We start from the raw sequence: 19072 nt of genomic DNA on the forward strand, positions 1-19072 counted from the left end.
AGTAGGGCAATGTCCAAGGAATCTGTCAGTGGCTAGAAGGAATTAGAGGAATTGCTCCTACACACAAGATAGGTGGCCAAGAGATGTCCCAACACCACCCAATTCAGTTTCCTTTTACTAGAAACAGATGGGAATACCTGCTGAAGTCAGAGCTCCTACAACTCTTCCCCAGCAGGTTGAACTGGTGTAGTGGAATTATAACAGGGAGTTTCAATTATAAAGATGGTAAAACAATAATAAAAATAATAGACCACCAAGTATTCGGGGAACAACAAAACCATTGAAGAGACACAATAAGTTCAACAACAGAAGACTTGTTATCCAAAGAAAAACAGTCAATTAAATGAGAGTAGAATTTTATAGTAACTATGGATGCAAAATATTTTACTTCATCAAAAGAATCAAGAGATTATGAAACTTAAAAGTTTGATCTTTGAAACATACAAACAAATTCAAAAGATGGACCGAATAGCAGAACGAACACTGTCGAAGATAATTAGTGAAATAACAAGAGATAGCAGTAATAAAAAGACTATTAGAAAGAAGGAGGTAAACAGCAAAACAGAAAAGCTAAAAGAATTAAAAATAGTTACCTCTGGAGTACAGGAATCATAGGGAAAAAAAAGTAGGGCAGATGCTGCTTTAAAATATTATTTTTAATTATGTAACTCATTAATTCATAAAAATGTAAACATATAACTTTGATTAAAATAATTATTAAGAAAAGTAAGACATAGAATTTGGGATAGATAGAGAAGAAAACCACTGTTTATACATAGTGTGGTATTGGTAAAAAAAATTCTACCCCATTGATGTACCCTAGAAAACTGAGCTTACAGGCAGAGAAAAAAAAGTGGGTATAACTCCTCATGCTGTGTTGAACAAAATAAAGTTCAAAAAGCCATTTTAGACCGAGGGCCAAATGTATTAGTATGTGAATTCACAAAACTTACAGTTTTAGCAAGTGCTTTGATTCCTCTTTTAATCTCTTTCCTTTTGTTGGAAAACAGTTTAACCTCCTTTTCGATGGCCTGAAATGGGACAAGTATATCACTTAAACAGGCACATAAGAAATGACAGAGAGGTATATGATGGATACATGCATACCTATATACGTACATAGGTATATAGATATACAATTGATAGCACGTCTCTAGAAATAAGTTTAAAAATTTTTAAAGACTAATAATACAAATGAAATAACATCACAGCAATACCTTGTTTAAGGCAGCTGCTACTGCATCAGCGACCACTGAAGCAGCTTGGAACCGATGTCAATTACAAGGCCAAGGGAAAGAAAATAATGAAGTTGTGAAAAATTAAACAGAGAAGAGCTGACGAAGGAAAACCAATCTGTTTTATTGGAAACTTGAGTGAGGCTGGATACGCGGGCTAGATCCAGACATGGGCTACTACACTCGTCACCTTCCTGCACCACCTCGTTCTTTACGTCGACCTTGCAGCGTCCCCCCAAATACATTCCATCAGGAGGCGTCACACTTCGTTCTTTGCTTTGGCCTACCTGGACAGCTTCGTTGGGTTTCCTATTAGCGTAAGGAGGGTTCTTAAAGCACGCCTGGCTTTATCTAAAAGATTGGGCCGTGCGTGGTTAGGGTGTGTGTTTGCTTTCACGACGATGTAATGTGTTGTCAAGTAGTATCTCTTTCTACTTTCTAACTTTCCAACAGGTTGTCATAGGAAAAGAGCCTATTTGGCACAACTACAAAGCATTATTTCGAACCTCTCCCATGTTTTATAAATACCTCTTGGCTTTTTTGTTGTATCCAGGGAATTTCCTGCGTATTATCGACTTGGACTAACTCCTCTTGCGATGAGTCAGCATTTAAATTCATATTCTCATTTACCTTAGAAGAAGACAGGCAGTTCTTAAATTTAAACTCATCGAGTTCTTCTCCCACCCTACTTCATATCATCGCTTCGAATCCCCTTCTACCCGTTCCATTTTTAAAAATAATACCAAACATTTTGCCTGCCCAAGATGTAATGTTTTATTAATTTAATTTCTACCAGTCTGTCCTTACAGCAGCCACACTTTTCACAGAGAAAGCGGAAATGATCAGACAGGTCACATGTCCACCAAATCACTCTCTGCCTTCTTGCTGATACTAGAGACCAAATTCTCCTGCCTATCAAGGCCTGGCCCACGATTTGTACTTGGGATCTTCATCTTTTCCTCTTTCTCAAGGCTTTTACACTTAAAAGAAAAATTGCATCACCCTTCTGCACCCTCTGTTTCTCCCCACTACCGAATCTTTTTCAAACGTGCTCTGATATCTCCTCTCCTAGGAAAGCCACTCTTCACTGACCACCACATTCCCCTTTAGCTATCGCCCCCTTTCTAATCTCTTTGCAGCAAACTATCTTGAAAGAGTTTGGGATGCCGCACTCTCCTGGTTCTCCTGGAACTTCACCAGCTGCCCTTCCTCAGTCTCCTTTGCCTCCCTAAACTATTCTCCTGGATCTCTAGAAGTTGCTCTGTCCTGATCCCCTTCTGTTTCTTGCCATTAACTCTTCCATGACTTCATTTGGTTTTATGGTTTTAAATCCCCTCCACATTCCCTAGATTCTCAAGTCAAAATCTCCAGTCCTGGCCTCTCCCCAGAACTCAAGGCTTATCTTCTCAATGGCCTACTTGGTAGCTCTGCTTAGATACCTAACAGGCTTCTCAAAGTTGGCATGGGTAATAGATTTCAGATTCCTTTCTTTCCCCCACAGTGGCTCCCCTCCCACAGTCTTGCCCATTACTACGAATGATATCATCTCCTGCATAATTGTCCCAGTAAAAAATCTAGGACTCAATCCTTAAGTCCTTCCTTTCCCTCTCCCTTGAATCCATCAGTGAGTTCTATCAACTCTCTCTCTGAAATCTACCTGGAATCTACCACTTCTTCGCCACAATACTCCTGCACCTCCATCGTTGTTACTTGGGCCTCTGCCATAGCCTCTTAACAGATCTCCCTGCTTCCGCTCTCATCCTCCACAGGAGATATTCTCCACACAGGGGCAAGCAATCATTTCAAAGATATAAATAAGATCTTGTACATCTTCTCCTCAGAGAACTCTTTAACAGATTCCCATTACATATAAAATTAAATCCAAACTCTCCCCAGTTTGCAGAGTCCTTCATTACCTGGCCTTTTCCCACTGTGAGGGCCTCATCTCCTGCCTCCCTCTCTCTCTTGCTCCCTTCAACTGCACAGGCCTTTTTAGGTCCTCACACATGGCAGCTCTTCCCGCCCTGTCCTGAGTACTCTTGGCCCATGTTGCATTTTGGCACTTCCTTTTAATTCAGATCTCAGCTTAAACGTCTTCCCCTTTTGCATGGAGAGGCTATTCCAGCCAAACACTATCACACCAAGCCATTTTTATTCCATAAACAGATCTTGTTACTAACTAATCTTTTCTTATTTGCTTATTTATCTCTGTCTTTGCTTACCCCAATGGCCAATTAGAATATAAGCTTCATGAAAGTGGAAACTTTTTCTATCTTGTTTATGCCTATATCTCCCACTGCCTAGCACTTTGTAAGTGCTCAATAAATATTTGTTAAATGATTGAAGAAATGAATGTTGTCCTCTGGCTCGATACTTCCTAAATAATGTATGCGACATGAAAGTACAGAGACATCATTTTGACCAAGTACTAGAATTGGTAGTCAAGATTTCTTTTTAGACAAGCCTGGATCTTGTACAATGGCTTAAATAAGGTCTGAGGTGTAATATTTGCAATTGCTTCAAGAAAGGCTCAATATTTTCTCTCAAATGTAGCTCATGTTCTTTTTGAGAATCATAGGATACCTGGACGAAGAGAAATATTACAAATATCTGCTAAAAACAACAAACAAACAAACAAACAAACAAAAACCCTAAAAAAAATGTTATCTCATTTTACGAGGAAGGGAGGAAGTGTGGATGAAAAAGGGGTTCTATGGAAAGTAATGTCACAGGGTGATCTCACCATAAATTCCCAGTTGGGCAGGTCATGGTGGGTAGTCATGCATGCCCCAGGCATATAACTTCTTTAGTAAAAGGTTTATTTTTGCCTTAAGCAAGCTCTGCCCATTTTTGTGCATCTAGGTTATCACACCTTTGAAATAAGGATAACCACCACCAAGAGTGCACAGAATCTTGTTAACTATCCTGTAATCCGATCCCTGCCTTGCTTTCTCCCAACTTTCACATAATCTTCCTTACTTCCCTCATTAATTTCAAATGCTTAAAAGAAACTGTGAAGCTGTCATTCTAAGGGGGATTTGAAATCTTCTTCCTATCAATCATCATTTAGCTCAAATAAACTCTTACAAAAATTCGTGACAGGTTTGGATATTTCTTACGTCAATAGAAGGAGAAGGAATTCTATATTTGAACTCAACTGCATGTTCAGATTCTGATCCCAAACCCAAGGATTTCCTTTGTGGTATACTTAAGTAATTATTCTCCTCCTCCATGGTGTTTTGCAGATAAGTTAAAAGTTTCTGGCAATATTCAAAAATTTCGCTGGCTAAATTTCCTCCAAACCGCCTATATTAGTAAAAAAGAAAACACAAACTATAAAATTACAATTTTAAAAAGTCACATTGTGCAGTATTATTTCCAGATACATAATCATTTCTACACAAGGAATTATGCAGACAGTTCTCTGCAGTGTCCTGTAGTTATCGGGGCTTCGATTCTTAAAACAGGGCCTGTTCTATGGGATCCAGAGCACGGCAAGCCTCTTGACCTCTATGGGTGGCCTCTCCTCAGGTTGTCCTCATACCCTCACCCGACGTGCCCTCTGTACCTGCCACGGCCACTGCACAGAAGAGCCACTACTCTGGCTGAGCCCTTAGAATGTGCGAGGTGCTGCTTGGCTTCACATGTAGAACCACATTATCACATTCAGTCCTCAGTGTCTGGGAACCCCAGCATCACCTGGAGGTTTTGTTAAAACAAATTCCTGGGCCCCATCCACTGAGATTTTGATTCAGGAAGTCTGGGTGAGGCCCAAGAATATGCATTTCTAAGGAGTTCACAGGTGCTGCAGACCCTACCTTGAATAACATTGTTATAGCTGATTTGGAGGTGTTGTCATGTGCCTGAGGTTATGGGCTGGTAGGATCCAGGTTTCAAGCTCAACTTTGTTTTGAGTCAGCAGTCCACATGGTTAACCCAGGGAAGGGTGGGGATGTCTTTACTTCCGTAGATAGGGCTCTAGCACTAGTTTGCTGTTACCTGAGATGCTATTTGTTCACTGATTATAAAGAAATGTTAGGACTTACATATGAGATACAAGCTAATATTTTTTAAGATTCTATGTGTAAAATGGCATGATGATGCAGTTAGATGAGTCTTTGAAATAAGTTGCAACCAAAGTTGTTACAATATAAAATCTCTACAATATTTAACATTTTCAAATGTTACTGAGAAAGGCCATGTTTTATTATTGTTTCTATCACAGGGGGCACTGTGAGATATTATTTTTGTGGAAATGAATTGCACATTGACTAGTGATGTCCACTGGCAGTTCAAACAAGGCAACACTTAAAGCCCAGGCTGTCACCTTCATGCTCTCTATCCTCTGGTCATCCTTCGTTTATATGCTTTGGCAGTATTTGTTTATTTAGAATTTTAATTTTAGTATAAAAGTCTAAATCAATTAATATTGTCTGAGCAAAGTCTAATTAGGAAAGTAAGTCTGTATGTGTATACACATACATATAGATCTAGGTTAGGATTTTTAAGAATAAACAGGAGTTTTTAAAGTTATCTACTATTCAAAATAGTCCTTATTTCTAGTGCTCCTTCAATAGGTGTTATGAAAGAGAGGACCAATCATCCCATAGGTAATAACCATGCCTTTTCATTGTTTGTATTGTAAAGCTTTGACACCTGGGGCCATGCTGATCCTGGAGGGGCTGCCCCTTCCAGGGCTAGCCCATTTCTAGAGGCAGTAAACAGCTAGTTCAGGAGCCCAGCTTCAAATGTAAACCAGCCAATCCAGAGTCCGCACTCCGACCATCTCCTCCATCCTGCGTCCATACTCAGAGCCACTGTTGTTTTGTGCTAATCGCCTCTGGGGCCAAGTGCCAGATGCCCAGGGGCAGCCCTTATGCCTAGGAACCGTGGATATTTTCCAAACTAGCCAGTCCTAAATCTGCCCGCTCCTTCCCATGGAAACCATAAGAAAGGCTCTTACCCACAGTTTCCCTGCTTCCTCTGCCTCCTTACGACTCTGGTGCTTCCCCACGTGGCCCCCCCAAGAGCATGGCATACCCCCTCCTCTTGGGATCTGTGACTATAACAATCTTTTCAATGGCAGTTGTCTCTTGTTATGTTGGCCTTGCTGTACCTAAATAATAACAAAATCTTTATTTTAAAACACCATACCATGTGAGGTTGCTCACTATACACTGCACGTACCTCCATCTTAAGTAAACGAGGGTGCCGTCCTCTCTCCCATTCACTAGAATGTTTTGTCCATCCATTGAAATTCTCACTGATTGAATTCCGTGCCCCTGGTGAGAATGACTCCGGCAGCGGGCAAATGTTTCCTCAAAGTTTTAGGAACAAAGTGCAAAAATTACAAATGCAATTCTATCACATAGTTTTTCTAAGGGGGTTACCTGTACTTCACTTGTGGATAAATCTTTTCTTATTTGCTAACAGAATTTTAGTTGGTATGGAAGTAGTCTCTGGGTAATACGTAGTGCTGAAAATCCCTAGTTCATAATACGTTCACCAATACTGATTCATTTTCCCATTTGTGTGATATGAGAGGAGAGGAATTATCACTATCAATTTAAAATAGGAAAATCAGACACAGAAAAGCAAATGGACTCGCTGAAGGCTACCAAGTTCAGGGAGAGGACTTGAGCAAGCAGAGAGGGCAAATTCAGACACCTGCAAGAATCGGGCAGGTTCCATTTATGTGCGAAGAGGCTGAGTGTGATGAGAGAGGGTGATGGGCTCTGTGAGAAATGAAAAATAACATGTCCCACATGGAAGATGCTAATAAAACCAGTTTAATTGGAACCCAAACATCACTAATTTGGTACACAGGGCAACAGTCTAAGCCCTTTAACTAAAAATTTGGATTTCTGTGTCACACTGGTTCTCAACCTTTGATGCCTTTAAAAAATTTTTAAACTTTTGAGTAGGTAATACATTCAAATAGTTTGAAGTTCAAAAACTATACAAATGTATGCAGTGAAATCTCCTTTCTGTCATCATTCTCCAACCACCCCTAATGACAATACCTTCAATAATCTTTCAGAGGTTTTTTTAATGCATATAAACAAATTTTTATGCAAACAAGTTTTAACACAAATTATACCATAATACATATATTATCTTGATTTCCCCCTTGACACTATATCTTGGGGTTCTTTCTATATTGTTCCATAAAGATTTGCTCATTCTGTTTTACAGCTGCGTGACATTACATAGTTTACTTATTTACTGTTTACGTACCATCATTTACTTATCCTCCGTTGATGGATGTTAGGTTGCTTTACAAGCAGTGTTGCCATGGATAACCTCATATGTGAGGTGCTTTGCATAGAATTACCCCCCAAAACTTTGATGTCTTGCCATATCATACCATCGTCAGTTGTAATGTACATTACAAATATTTGAATGAGACAGTAATGAGTTTGCAAATTGTTCACTTAAAAATAATCTCTAAGATTTTTTCCCGTTTCATAACATATAATATTTTAGCCAACTGTGTTCCAAATATACTTTCTTGCACAGGTGAGCAAGGAGAGCTGGATGGGCAAGACCAAGGTCCAGTTGAACTGAGGACCCACGGGAGTGTGGAATGTGAGTGACCGTGATGCTTCAGGTGTATGGGGTAGAAGCCTGGGTAACAATCACTGACCACATTAAATTGTACTGATGACCAGTACAACTCGATTCCAGCATCATATGAAGAGTTAGGTGGGGGTGTCAGCAACCAGCCCAGAGGCCCTTCAGGCCAGGGAGATACTAGGTTTCACTATTTCCAAGGCACTTTTGCATACACGTTATTACTGGCTCTCGCTAGAATCCCACAGGGTTGGAGCAAGCAAAGCTTCCCTAATGTTACAGAAGAGCACCTGAAGCTCAGTGAGTTTCCAAGACACACAGCTAGGTGATAGTGGAGTCCAGCTGGAGCTCACCTATGCAGCCTGCTCCATGCTCTTTCCTCACAGACCTCAGTCCCTGCTTGGTGTTTTCTCCCTCAGAGGCTCAAACCTCAGCACACCTAATGTTAAAGTCAATACTACCATCAGTGGTACGTAAGTTCGGAGTCAATTTACCTAGGAAAGAGTTCTGATTCCTTTCCTAAGGGCTTTTGTTCCTTATATGAGATCAAGATATATATTCCATGGTTAAAAAAAAAAAAAAAAAAAAAAAAAAGAGCTTACCAAAGTATGAATGTCTCGGATACACAGAATTCCACACTGAGCTCTTGATATGAGCCACAGTCCATGCGGAGACAGAGAGAGCTCTCCAGGTCCATAATGTTTGCTTTGTATTTTTTGGTATGGCTTAAGGACACAAATGCCATCATGTTCCTGCCAATCAAAGAAAATGACTGCTTTATAGAAAAGATCAGGGAACCAGCACCTTAGGGTTTGTGATTGTGCACATATAGTTGGACTGAAATTCGCAAACTGTCGTTGGAAATAAACTGATACATGATAAAGTGGGCACCTGTCTTTTCATCATATTTTTCACCTTTGCAAATAAAAGTTTGTTTTGACAAACTAAGAAATCCTTTTTTTATATGTTAGCTACTGTGAAAGATCCCAGACTATACTGATAATCTTTATTTTTTACTAATCATTTTCATATATCCCCATGCTCAAGTCAAAACAAATTAGTCGATATACCCCCTTTGTGTTTCATGCATTCCTACCTCCGAGCCTCTGCACACGCTGTGACTTTTGTCTGGAATGTCCCTCCCCACCCCCTCCCCACCAATCCTGCCTGCTCACTACCTCAGCAGGACAACCTGCTAAAGTTGTCCGCAACATTTTTCTATGTCTAAATCTAACCTATTCTTCAAAGTCTAGTTCAAATATTACTTCCTCCATGAAGCTTTTGTGGAAACTTCCTTGCTCTAAGTAATTTCTTCCTTCTCTTAATTTGTCTCATATCTTGCTGACGTTGGCTACTCTGGGACAGAAGGGCTTTGATTGAAGAATGTAAGGAGGAAGGATGGGAGGCAATCTGGGTCAGTGTGTGTAGCAAGAGGTGATGCAATATGGAAGAAGTTTGAAGAGAGCGTGATGAAAGGATGAGGAAACACAGCCCTATTGATTAGGGCTCAGGTGCAAAGTTCTACCAAAAATCCTGACACCTGTCGACAAAATTTCCTAATGCTAGATTGTCTTCTTACAGCATTAAACCACGAATGTGTCATCCATCCGCATGTTCATCTGGCGAGTGTGATATATGTAGCACAAGTGTGAGGTTGCTCAAACTTATTTAATGATGGATTAACAAATCATGCTAATATATATCTAATTCAAGGGGATTATGTTTTACGATAAAGCCATTTGTTAACTAGACTAGAATATTAAAATATGGATCACATCTGATTGATACACTGTGTCAATCTTAATTGCTAAGATAAACGATAGCACGCTTAAATTCTGGCATACTTTCTCAGGAAGAACATAGATGCAGATGAATGACACTTCACTGCAGAAGCCATATATTCGGTTATTTTCAAAGCCCAGCACTGCAGAGGACAGAGCGTGCTCTATCTCATAGAGGAACTTATGAATGAGTTCCTCTCTCATCTTCCCTCTTTCATCAGCGAAGGCTTTAAAAACTAGAAGATTTGGGAAAGAAGAAAGATCACTTGCACCATATAATGATTTTATTCTTTCAAACATTATGAACAACTATGAAAAGCAAAATAAAAGATTTAAATGCCCAATTAATAATGTAGAGTCTATTAGGTGATACAAATGATTTAAAAACAACTTTGCTCCATTAGAATACTTGAGTATTAAATGACCGATAGTGAGTAAAATATCTCTCATGAGGCCTTGGTTTGTTTCATCAATTACGTAGAGACATATCGTTAACTGAAATTCATGATGTTCTTTAATTAAAACATGGTTAATTAAAATATAAAAGTACTTTGAGATCTTTGGCTCTCTTATACTCTATAATTATATATTTGCAAAATAGTTACCCAGATATTTGTTATCTAAAACATAGTATCTATTTTATCAGACCCCTTTATTCAGAAAGCTCTCTTTATAATTTTATCAGTGAAAGTAACTACACAGCAACCTATCTGAACTTGACTATGTATATTTAAAATTAGGAAAAAGAGGCATCACAAAATGACGAATCAATTTGACAAAAGTACCAGTCGATCTTGTTTCTTTTCTCTGCAAATATGACAGATTCACATGATTAACAAGGCTTAGAAAAAAGCCACATTTCATATTATTTAGCCACATTAGTTTCACTTCGTAAGGCACACAAACGGTGGCCATTTTACAGCTTCACATATCAAGAGGGGGAAAAAATGCTATCACTAGAAAACAAACAAACAAACAAAAAACAAAAAACTATAGCAACTACCTATCTGGGCCCAGGACAGAATTGGTTGCTTATCTTTTCGTTACCTTGTGGCAGTATTTTAGGCAGAGTAAATATTTCCAGCCTGCTTCTTCCTGTTTCTGGAAGTGGGGAAAGCACCATCACTTCCACTATGTCCGTTTCCAAAAGAGACACTGTGGATATTTGTAAAATGTCTTTGGCCACCTCTGAAAGCAAATGATAAGTTTAAATCTTATCTTCCCAAGTGAGGTTGCCCTCACTCAATCTTTAGATCTAAATGTATTTACTGAATATTTAAAGTGACTTTTTAAAATATAAGTGACAGGATAAACGATGGAAGATTCTCCCGATTAGATGTCTGGCCTGGACAGTTCAACCCAGCTTGGATGCGCTCGGCTTCTTTCCCAGCCTGGAAGGACTCCGAGTCTGCCACCCCACTCAGCAGCAGCTGCATCCTCTGCCCCTCAAATGTCTGCTCTTGCTGGTTTGCCCACTCCCAACATGGGATAAACTCAGGTGTCACTGTTCTTTGCATATGTGGTGGAGGTATTGCTGGTAGAAATACACGAGTCCTGAGTTTATCCTCCAGGAACCTAGGTAATGTGCCTTGTGTGAGGGGTCATGCCTGGGGCCCACTGCGAGTTCTGTCCAGATTCACTACTTCCACTCTCCATGGGGGCTGTTCTGAGTGTGTCCACTTTTTCAGGACCCCCCCCACCGATATCAGATCCTCTCCTCAGATGTTCCGTGGCTGACCTTTCTTCTTACTTAGTGAGGAAGATTGAGAACATCTGAAACAAACTTGACCCCAGGCTTTTTCATTCCAAATCTCACATTTTTTTTTCTGTTTGTTCCCAACTTCTCCCTTCATTTCCTGACATTTCTGGAAGAACAAAATGTAACCCTTTCCATCTGCGATTTCGAGCCCAGGCCTCCAATGTCCCATTAGAACATGTGCTATCAATTACCTTTTTATTTTCTTGTGTCTTTTATGGTTTCTTCTATTCAGCCCTCAAGACTTCCTGTCTTCCAATGAGGACTTCCCTTCAACCCTGCTTTTCCACCACAGTTACCATCTAATTCTCTTGACTGCAGACTTAAAACAGGAATTACCACTTACCAGCTTCATTTTCTGACTGCCACTTCCTTCCTAACCTCTGTTTCTCCACTCTAGAGTAACTTTTGTAACTGTGTAAATCTTCACCCGTTGAAAATGACTTTTTCTCTTTCTCCTTCATTCAAACTGGCCTTGGGCTCACTTGCTGCTTTTCCTTTCATTTTCTTCTGCCTACCCTCATGTACACTCCCTTAATCATTAAGCCCTTAGGTCAGCATCAAACAGTCTTAGGGAAAAGCCACAGACTTGTTGACCACAGAAACAGAGTTCAGTAAACTAAAGATAATGACAGCAGCTCCACACCCATAAAGGTAGAGGACCTTACCAACATCCCCTTGAAACCAGACGGAACAAGGCCATGATTGACATCAGGACCTGATGCAATGATCAACTGCCTGCTACCCTAGCCCCGACCAATCGGGAGAGCCCATGACCCCAACTCTCTCAGCCACTAATGAGTTTTCCCCTATATAACCTATTCCCTAGAGACCATTGGGAGCCAGGTCTTTGAGTGCTAGCTCACCAGTGTCTTGGGGCTTGGCACCATTTCCTTAAATAACTTCTGCTTTCTTTGTTGCAAACTCCTGTTTGTGTCTCTTTTGGCTTCGACGTGTTTAGGCCAGACAAACTCCTTGAGTTCGGTAACGCTCTCCCAGGGGTTACCCCTGATTGGCAAATTTACGAGGGCCTCTTCCCAGCCCTCATCCCACTCACACTCGTGCCACAGTCTACACCCTCAACCAGCCTCCTCCTTCAAGCTCTTTCCAGAGTAGGTGTCTCCCAGTTCTCTCATTACTCTGGCCTGTCCTCAGTTTTCTTTACAGCCTCATCTTCCTCAGTTCACAGCTTCGAAGGAAATAGTTTTCCCCATCCCACACTTTGACTAACTGGATATGTTAAAAAATGGAATATTTAGGCATGACTTGCATCCACTCTGAGGTCAGCTATATGTCCTACCACACTCCATGTCATCTAATTTATGTTATTTAAGTTACCTGCTTGGCCTCGCTAAGCAATCGGGTTTGTTTCTACTCTGTCTTCTTAAGCCATTTCATCAGCGTCCACGATTTCAAGATCAGAATTCTATCATTAAGGTGTGAACAACTCTCCATCTCCAAACTTATGCTAAAGATCCCCAAATAAGGAGCTTACTGGCTTCAAATCTACAAAGCTTGTCAGCTCGCCCTATTCCTCAACTTCCATAACCTTCTTTTTTCTTGAGCTTTTACTTCAATTGATGACCTCACAAACTTCCACCACCTGGACCAGATATTTCGGAGTCATTGCTAATCCTTCCCTTACACTTATAATCAAATACCAAAACCTACCAATTCCATCAGCGACAGCTCTTCCCTCTTCTTTCATGGGTGTGTGCATTGTGGATAAGAGCATGGAACCTGAAGGCAGATTTCCCAGGTTTGAGTCCTGGCTTTATCACGACCTAGAAGCACGACTTTGAACCGTACTTAACCTCACTCTTCCTCAAATGCCTCATCTGTGAATTAGGATAATAACCATCCCTACCTCATAAAAATCGTCCGGCTTTCACATGGTAAGGAATCCCTCAATAAATGTTGGCCGTCGCCATGATTAATATCAGCTCTTGCCAGGGCTGCTAGAACGATCGCCTAACTCATCTCGTTTATTCCATTCTCTTGCCTTTCTGTTCCATCCTCCTCTCACTTGTACCAGAGTCCTCCTCTAAAAACCAAGTCGAATTACACTAGTCCCATCTTGAAAAACTTTGACGATATTTCATTAATCACAGAAAAAAGTCCAGACTACTTGGAAAGATACCCCAAACCCCTAGTCTTCTTTCAGACTTCATCTCCATAATCGTTATCTAGTAAACTCTTCGATTTACCTGTAACACTGGCCTCCTTACCATTCTAAGTGACTTCTATCTAGAGATGAAATACTAACATGCCCCTTCCTCCACGACTTTAAACCCTCAGGAAGCTCTCCCCTGATCCTCTGCACCCTCCCTTATTTGTGCCCCTTTGATTTCCACTCCTTTCCTCAGACCTGCCAGAATTGATTACTTCTTCCTCTGAACCTACACGGCGCTCTGCTTATTCCCCCTCCACTAAATTGTCTCCTTGAACTTTCCTTGCCCCATAGGGCCTAGGTTCAGTATTTTATACCTAGTAGGCACTCAATAATTTTTTTAAAAATCAATAAATGGATTTAAAAAATATATTTAGGTGGAAAATATACATATATATTTGGTACTTACAGCCAGAGAGAAGTGTATTAATTCTGACTATTGATCACATAAGTGCCATCTTGCCTACTACATCTGTGGTTTACCTGGGCATTTGAATGAACATTACTGAAAAAGCTGGCTATCACTTCGCTTAAAGAGAAACACTAAAGTTGATTCATGTAATAAAACTTTCTTTAGGTACCTTTATCAAATATTATTTTAAAAAATATTTTGGGGATAAACAATGCAATTTCCTTTCGTATTAACATTAGAAATATCTGGCCATTTTATTAATTAATTCATTGATTGATTCAAGAAAATTTATTTCACATCAACTTTGTACCAAGCAGATGTGCCTCAGACCTCTAAATATGATGGGGGGAATTCTCCTAAGTAACTTTTAATGGTTATCTAAATGTTTCTCTTTTAGAAAATATGCCACAAATAATTGTCTCACTATAGCCCCACTTTCAAAACCTTAAATTCTCTGGAATAAAGTGATCAATATTTTAAATTAATACGCATTTTATGTAGTACCTACGAATCCAAGAATCTGAAATAAGCTTGACGGGTTGGCATTGATGACAAAGAGGTAGCCCTTTGATGTTCCGACTAGTAGGTACATTCCTTGCTGGTCATAACTAGAAAAAAAGAAATCTGATTTTATCCATTTCACTAAAAAGATGATAAACAAATTCATTGATCAACAGCACAGAGATACATTCAAAACCAGTCAATCTATAATTTTTACTATTACCTGACCTTATAAAAGCCAAGTGATTACATGTAAATGTACTCAATACATTCTAAGCTAATGCTATTTCCAATTGTAACTTGTAAATACACAGTCAAATAGAGTCACTAAGATAAGCAACTATTTCATCATAAGTGAATGGAATGTGACAATAGAGCTTTCTTGATATTTCAAGTGGGAAAAAAGCAATCCTCAAATTAGCGATGAGCGCGACATTTCAGTATCCTTCAGGACCAGTACCTGGCAGGAGGAAGAATGAAATGTTTCTACACCTTTATCAAATTAGAAAAAGTGGGAAGATGAAAATTAGGGTGAAAGAGAAGGACCTAAGAAAAAAGAGGTACCCAAACAATATGGTCCAGAGGAGCAGGGTGTAAATGGAGGGAGGATGTAGTTCCTCAGGGAGCGGAGCTTGCAGGAACGGCACAGATGGCGGGAAACCTGCTTCTCCAGGCACAGGCTGGCGAATCTCGGCTCAGCACGTCTCTTAACCTCTCTAGACCTGAATTTCCTCATTTGCGGAGTAGAGACAAGCATAATATCTTTCCTACTGGTGGGGTGAAAACTACACTCCGTAGGCTACAATGTGTGACAGCGCCATGAAGCGGGCCACAAATGTCAGTTCTTATTAATGTTTACTGTTATTATAAATTAGCAAAAGAAAGAGTAGCACGTGAATCCAAATCCCACATCTCTAGGCTATCTTCTTAAATCTATTGCTTCAAAAGATTTGAAATCATTTATGCCCATTAACATACTGTCTTTTAAAAAATGATAGTATATTTATATAATGGAACACTGTGTAGCAGTAAAAATGAATTAGAAAAGTCTTTATTTAAGGATAGAAAACATTCTCCAAGATATACCATTAAGTAAAAAAAAAAAAAAAAAAATGAAGTACAGGACATTATACATAGTTTGCTCCCTTTTACAGCGAAGGCAGTGACTCTGGAGCCCGGCAGCCTGGATTCCCATCCAGACATTTGCCATTTACACCTGAGGATCAAGCACGTCATTTAAACTCTTTGTGTCTCGCCTCCCTCATCTGTAAAATGGAGACAATACAAGCAACTGTCCCATAAAGTTAATACGATAGAAGTGCCTGGCACACTCTAAGTGCTTGATAATTATTTGTATAAATAAAAGGAAGTACTTATCTTTTTGCTTGTTTATGGATAAAGTATCTCTGAGAAGAACACATGAGACATTGGTAAGAGACTGCCTCCGGGGAGGAGAACTGGGCGTTTGGGAACAAAGAGGGGGACTTTTTACTACACATCCCTCAGTAAATTTGGAACAATGAGCCAAGTCAATGTTAATTTTGAAAACAAAACATGTAACACTTAAAATTTAAAGGAATAATGACTTCACTGTCTCGATCGACAGGCCTGACCAAGCTGCTGCTGGAAGCAGGCAGTACTTACAGGAGGTGCTGGACGGAGGACTCAGAGAGAAAGGCCTTGTGAACTGCCTGAGGGGACTTGGCATCCCGGATGTCAATGAAGTGGACAGAGCCATCCTCAGTCCCCACTGCCGCAGAGAGGGAGGAGGGAGAGCAAGCCATAACTGTAGCCTGTTTAAAATAAACCACCAGATGCTTAATTTAACTTCCCTATTCCGAGAAACGAAGCCTGCTCTTCTGCACGTCAGAATGCTACAGTTTATTTGAAAAGCCTGCAGACTGAGAAGTGTTGTGCACCATGACAAATTACACACTCAAGATTCCCAAGCTACTCAATTGCATAAGAAGTCACAGGAATTTGTATATCTTATTCCTTACTCCTAAAATTAGAATGAGAAAAATATAAGGAAATTTCTTAAATGTTAAACCATGGCTTCGTTTTTATCTGTAAATGATTATAAAATAATTATTTCAATAATAATAAAAAATAAAGTAAAAAATTTAAAATACATTCCCAGCATCTTTTGGACATCTTTATAAAATGTTAGCCACTTTTAAAAATCATCATTCATCTGCTGGATCACGGTCGATGCTGGGATGCTGGGATGACTGAGGAAGACTTCAGAAAATTACCATGATAACTGGACTGTGTTACGTATTCAGTCACCAAAGAACACATCACAGATTCCCGCTTATCTCACAATCATTTAGAGAATACGTTGTCTTAGAGAATAACTTCATTCCTCTGTAAATTATACTTCGTTAGTTGTTTTGAATAAAATCATAGAATGTTAGAAATAGAAAATATCTTAGAAGAAAATCATTTTGCAGAATAGAAAATGGAGGCCAAGAGAAGAGCAGTAATGTGCAGCCAGGATCCCATAGCTGGTAACAAAACTCAGACGAGAACGCAGGTGTCCTGCCCCGTTAGAATGCACAGTTTCCTGATTGAGCACATTTTAATTTTATTTTTAAAAGTGAATTTTCCAAGGCTTAACCTGCTTGAGTCTTTAGTGGTACCTCAGTGCAAAACTGGAAACAAAATAATGAGGTTTTAAAATTTATTTTATTTATTTTATTTTTTACCGAAAGACTTTACAGGAGTCTCTGTGCGTGCGTGCGTGCGTGCATGCGTGTGTGTGTGTGTGTGTGTGTGTGTGTGTTTCTCAAAATAATCAGTTGAAATTATCCTCCATTTCAGGGCAATAGTAGGCTAGGCTAAAAATATACAGCAATATCTGGAGTGGTCGCAGGTACCATCAACAGAAGCTATTAGAAATGTTCAGGAAACCAGTCATCATGGTGATGGGCCGGGTTCTCTGAGGAGCACAGATTGAAAATGTTCATGGGGAACACAGTTCTGGGCACAGGCAGAGAGAACTGGCCTTGGCACATTTGGGTTGGTCTACTTATCACTCCCCACAGGACAGCGATATCCTCCAGGGAGGAAAAGCCACCTACTTTCCCCAGAGCGGGCTGAACTGCGCGAGTGAGTGTACCATGCCTGGTGTGCAGCTCAATGAAAGTCTGTCAAATGAACTGTGAAAAGTGTTGGAATCTCTCCGCCCTGGTCAGGCGAAGGGAAATTGTCTGAAGCAGAAAGCGGGCCTTATGAATGTGCCTATTTCCCTCATTAGCCAAAAAGAACAAGGTAAGTTCTAATTATACCAGCTCTTGAGTGGGCTGTTAAACATTTACATCTCTCTTCTGTAAAAGGAGATGTGGTCAGATGAACTTTAAGATCTCTTCTAGTTCTAGTAATTTTAATAGAAACAAATACATATAGGCTTGGTCACATGTAGTCTATTCATATTTCACAGTCTTTCGGGTAAGAATTTTTATCTTAACCTTTTGGGGCATGTTTTATTTATCGCACTGAATTATGTATCTTTTGCATTTTGTAATCTTCTTATGTGTGGCATGATGCTTCATCTTGTCGTATCACTGAGATTTTAAATTTATATATATAAAAAAGGATTATAACTTCCCTACCTCATACAGCAAATGGCGATAATTTAAGAAAAAAAATTAGCATTACCATTGTTTCTTGATCTTCTATTTTTAAGAATATTCTTTTATGTGAAATGCACTGTGAACATGGCAGAAATAACAGTTATCACCTTATGGCAGGTGTTGTGAGAAATTGTGGTTTGCCACCCAGCATTCACATACTCATCCTTCTTCTAGAAAATGTCTTGAATATCCATTGAGAAATCGCCTCTCTCTCCTACTTTCAGGATTGAGTGGAACAGATCTGTGTAGGGCTGAACTTCCGGCAAATTAACATTTCTCATCCCCCTGTCCACAGTGATTAGTTCGGGGATATAAGACATTAGAAGATATTTACTAAGCTTCTAAATAGGAGAAACTTCTTTTCTCTTCCTCCCCCCACTGCAGGAGGCTTTCTTTCCTGATGGTCTGATGAGGTCGGCACCTGTGGCATCTGGATAACACTAAATGAAACCTTAAATGAAACTAAAGGCACAGTGTACAGACAGAAAAACAAGATCCTTGGTAATCATTTGAGTTGCTGGATCAAGCTACACCTGAGGCCTAACAAGTTTTATGCTTTATAGTTTATTAAGCCAATAATTCACATTTTTTAATTTTTTGGCTTAAGCTGGTTAAAATGGCAATTTTCCTGCATTTCTAACTCATCCACTTGAGGTCAGACGGGGCCATTTAACTAGCTATGGCCAAGGGATGGTTCATTTCTGAGTAGAAGCGCTTAATTGCTAATTCAAGACCCCCCAGCAACCCCTTCCCATACCATGGCACTGAGGAGCAATTAGTTGGTGGGGCCTCCAGCAGCCTGGCTTCCTGAGAGACTGTCTGGAGTAGAGCACTACCAATCTACAATGAACTTATAGCATGAACGAGAGATAAACCACTAGGATTTCAGAAATACCTGCCAACACAGAAAACCTGCCCTTTCTTATACACCAATATAATACCTATGTTGCACTCTTTGGGCTGTGGAATAAATTTTATACACAGGAATTACTCTAAATATATAAGGTAA

At 39.8% G+C, this 19072-nt stretch overlaps 1 protein-coding gene across 6 annotated transcripts in view; it reads right to left on the reverse strand.

Moving 5' to 3' along the window:
- The window catches only part of CFAP43 (cilia and flagella associated protein 43), a 71960-nt gene that overhangs the window by 25091 nt on the left and 27797 nt on the right, over nucleotides 1–19072 (reverse strand). For all 6 annotated transcript variants that reach the window (XM_016154453.2, XM_016154454.2, XM_016154455.2 and 3 more), the window contains 9 exons: nucleotides 16073–16221; nucleotides 14432–14535; nucleotides 10637–10777; nucleotides 9653–9825; nucleotides 8411–8560; nucleotides 6423–6553; nucleotides 4394–4541; nucleotides 1764–1865; nucleotides 954–1031 (listed from right to left, as the gene is read on the reverse strand). In XM_016154453.2, the coding sequence (XP_016009939.2) occupies nucleotides 954–1031; nucleotides 1764–1865; nucleotides 4394–4541; nucleotides 6423–6553; nucleotides 8411–8560; nucleotides 9653–9825; nucleotides 10637–10777; nucleotides 14432–14535; nucleotides 16073–16221 (1176 nt within the window). The remainder of the gene's footprint in view (nucleotides 1–953; nucleotides 1032–1763; nucleotides 1866–4393; nucleotides 4542–6422; nucleotides 6554–8410; nucleotides 8561–9652; nucleotides 9826–10636; nucleotides 10778–14431; nucleotides 14536–16072; nucleotides 16222–19072) is intronic.

Source organism: Rousettus aegyptiacus, unplaced genomic scaffold (genome assembly GCF_014176215.1).
Source record: "Rousettus aegyptiacus isolate mRouAeg1 unplaced genomic scaffold, mRouAeg1.p scaffold_m13_p_6, whole genome shotgun sequence".
Classification (NCBI taxonomy): domain Eukaryota; kingdom Metazoa; phylum Chordata; class Mammalia; order Chiroptera; family Pteropodidae; genus Rousettus; species Rousettus aegyptiacus.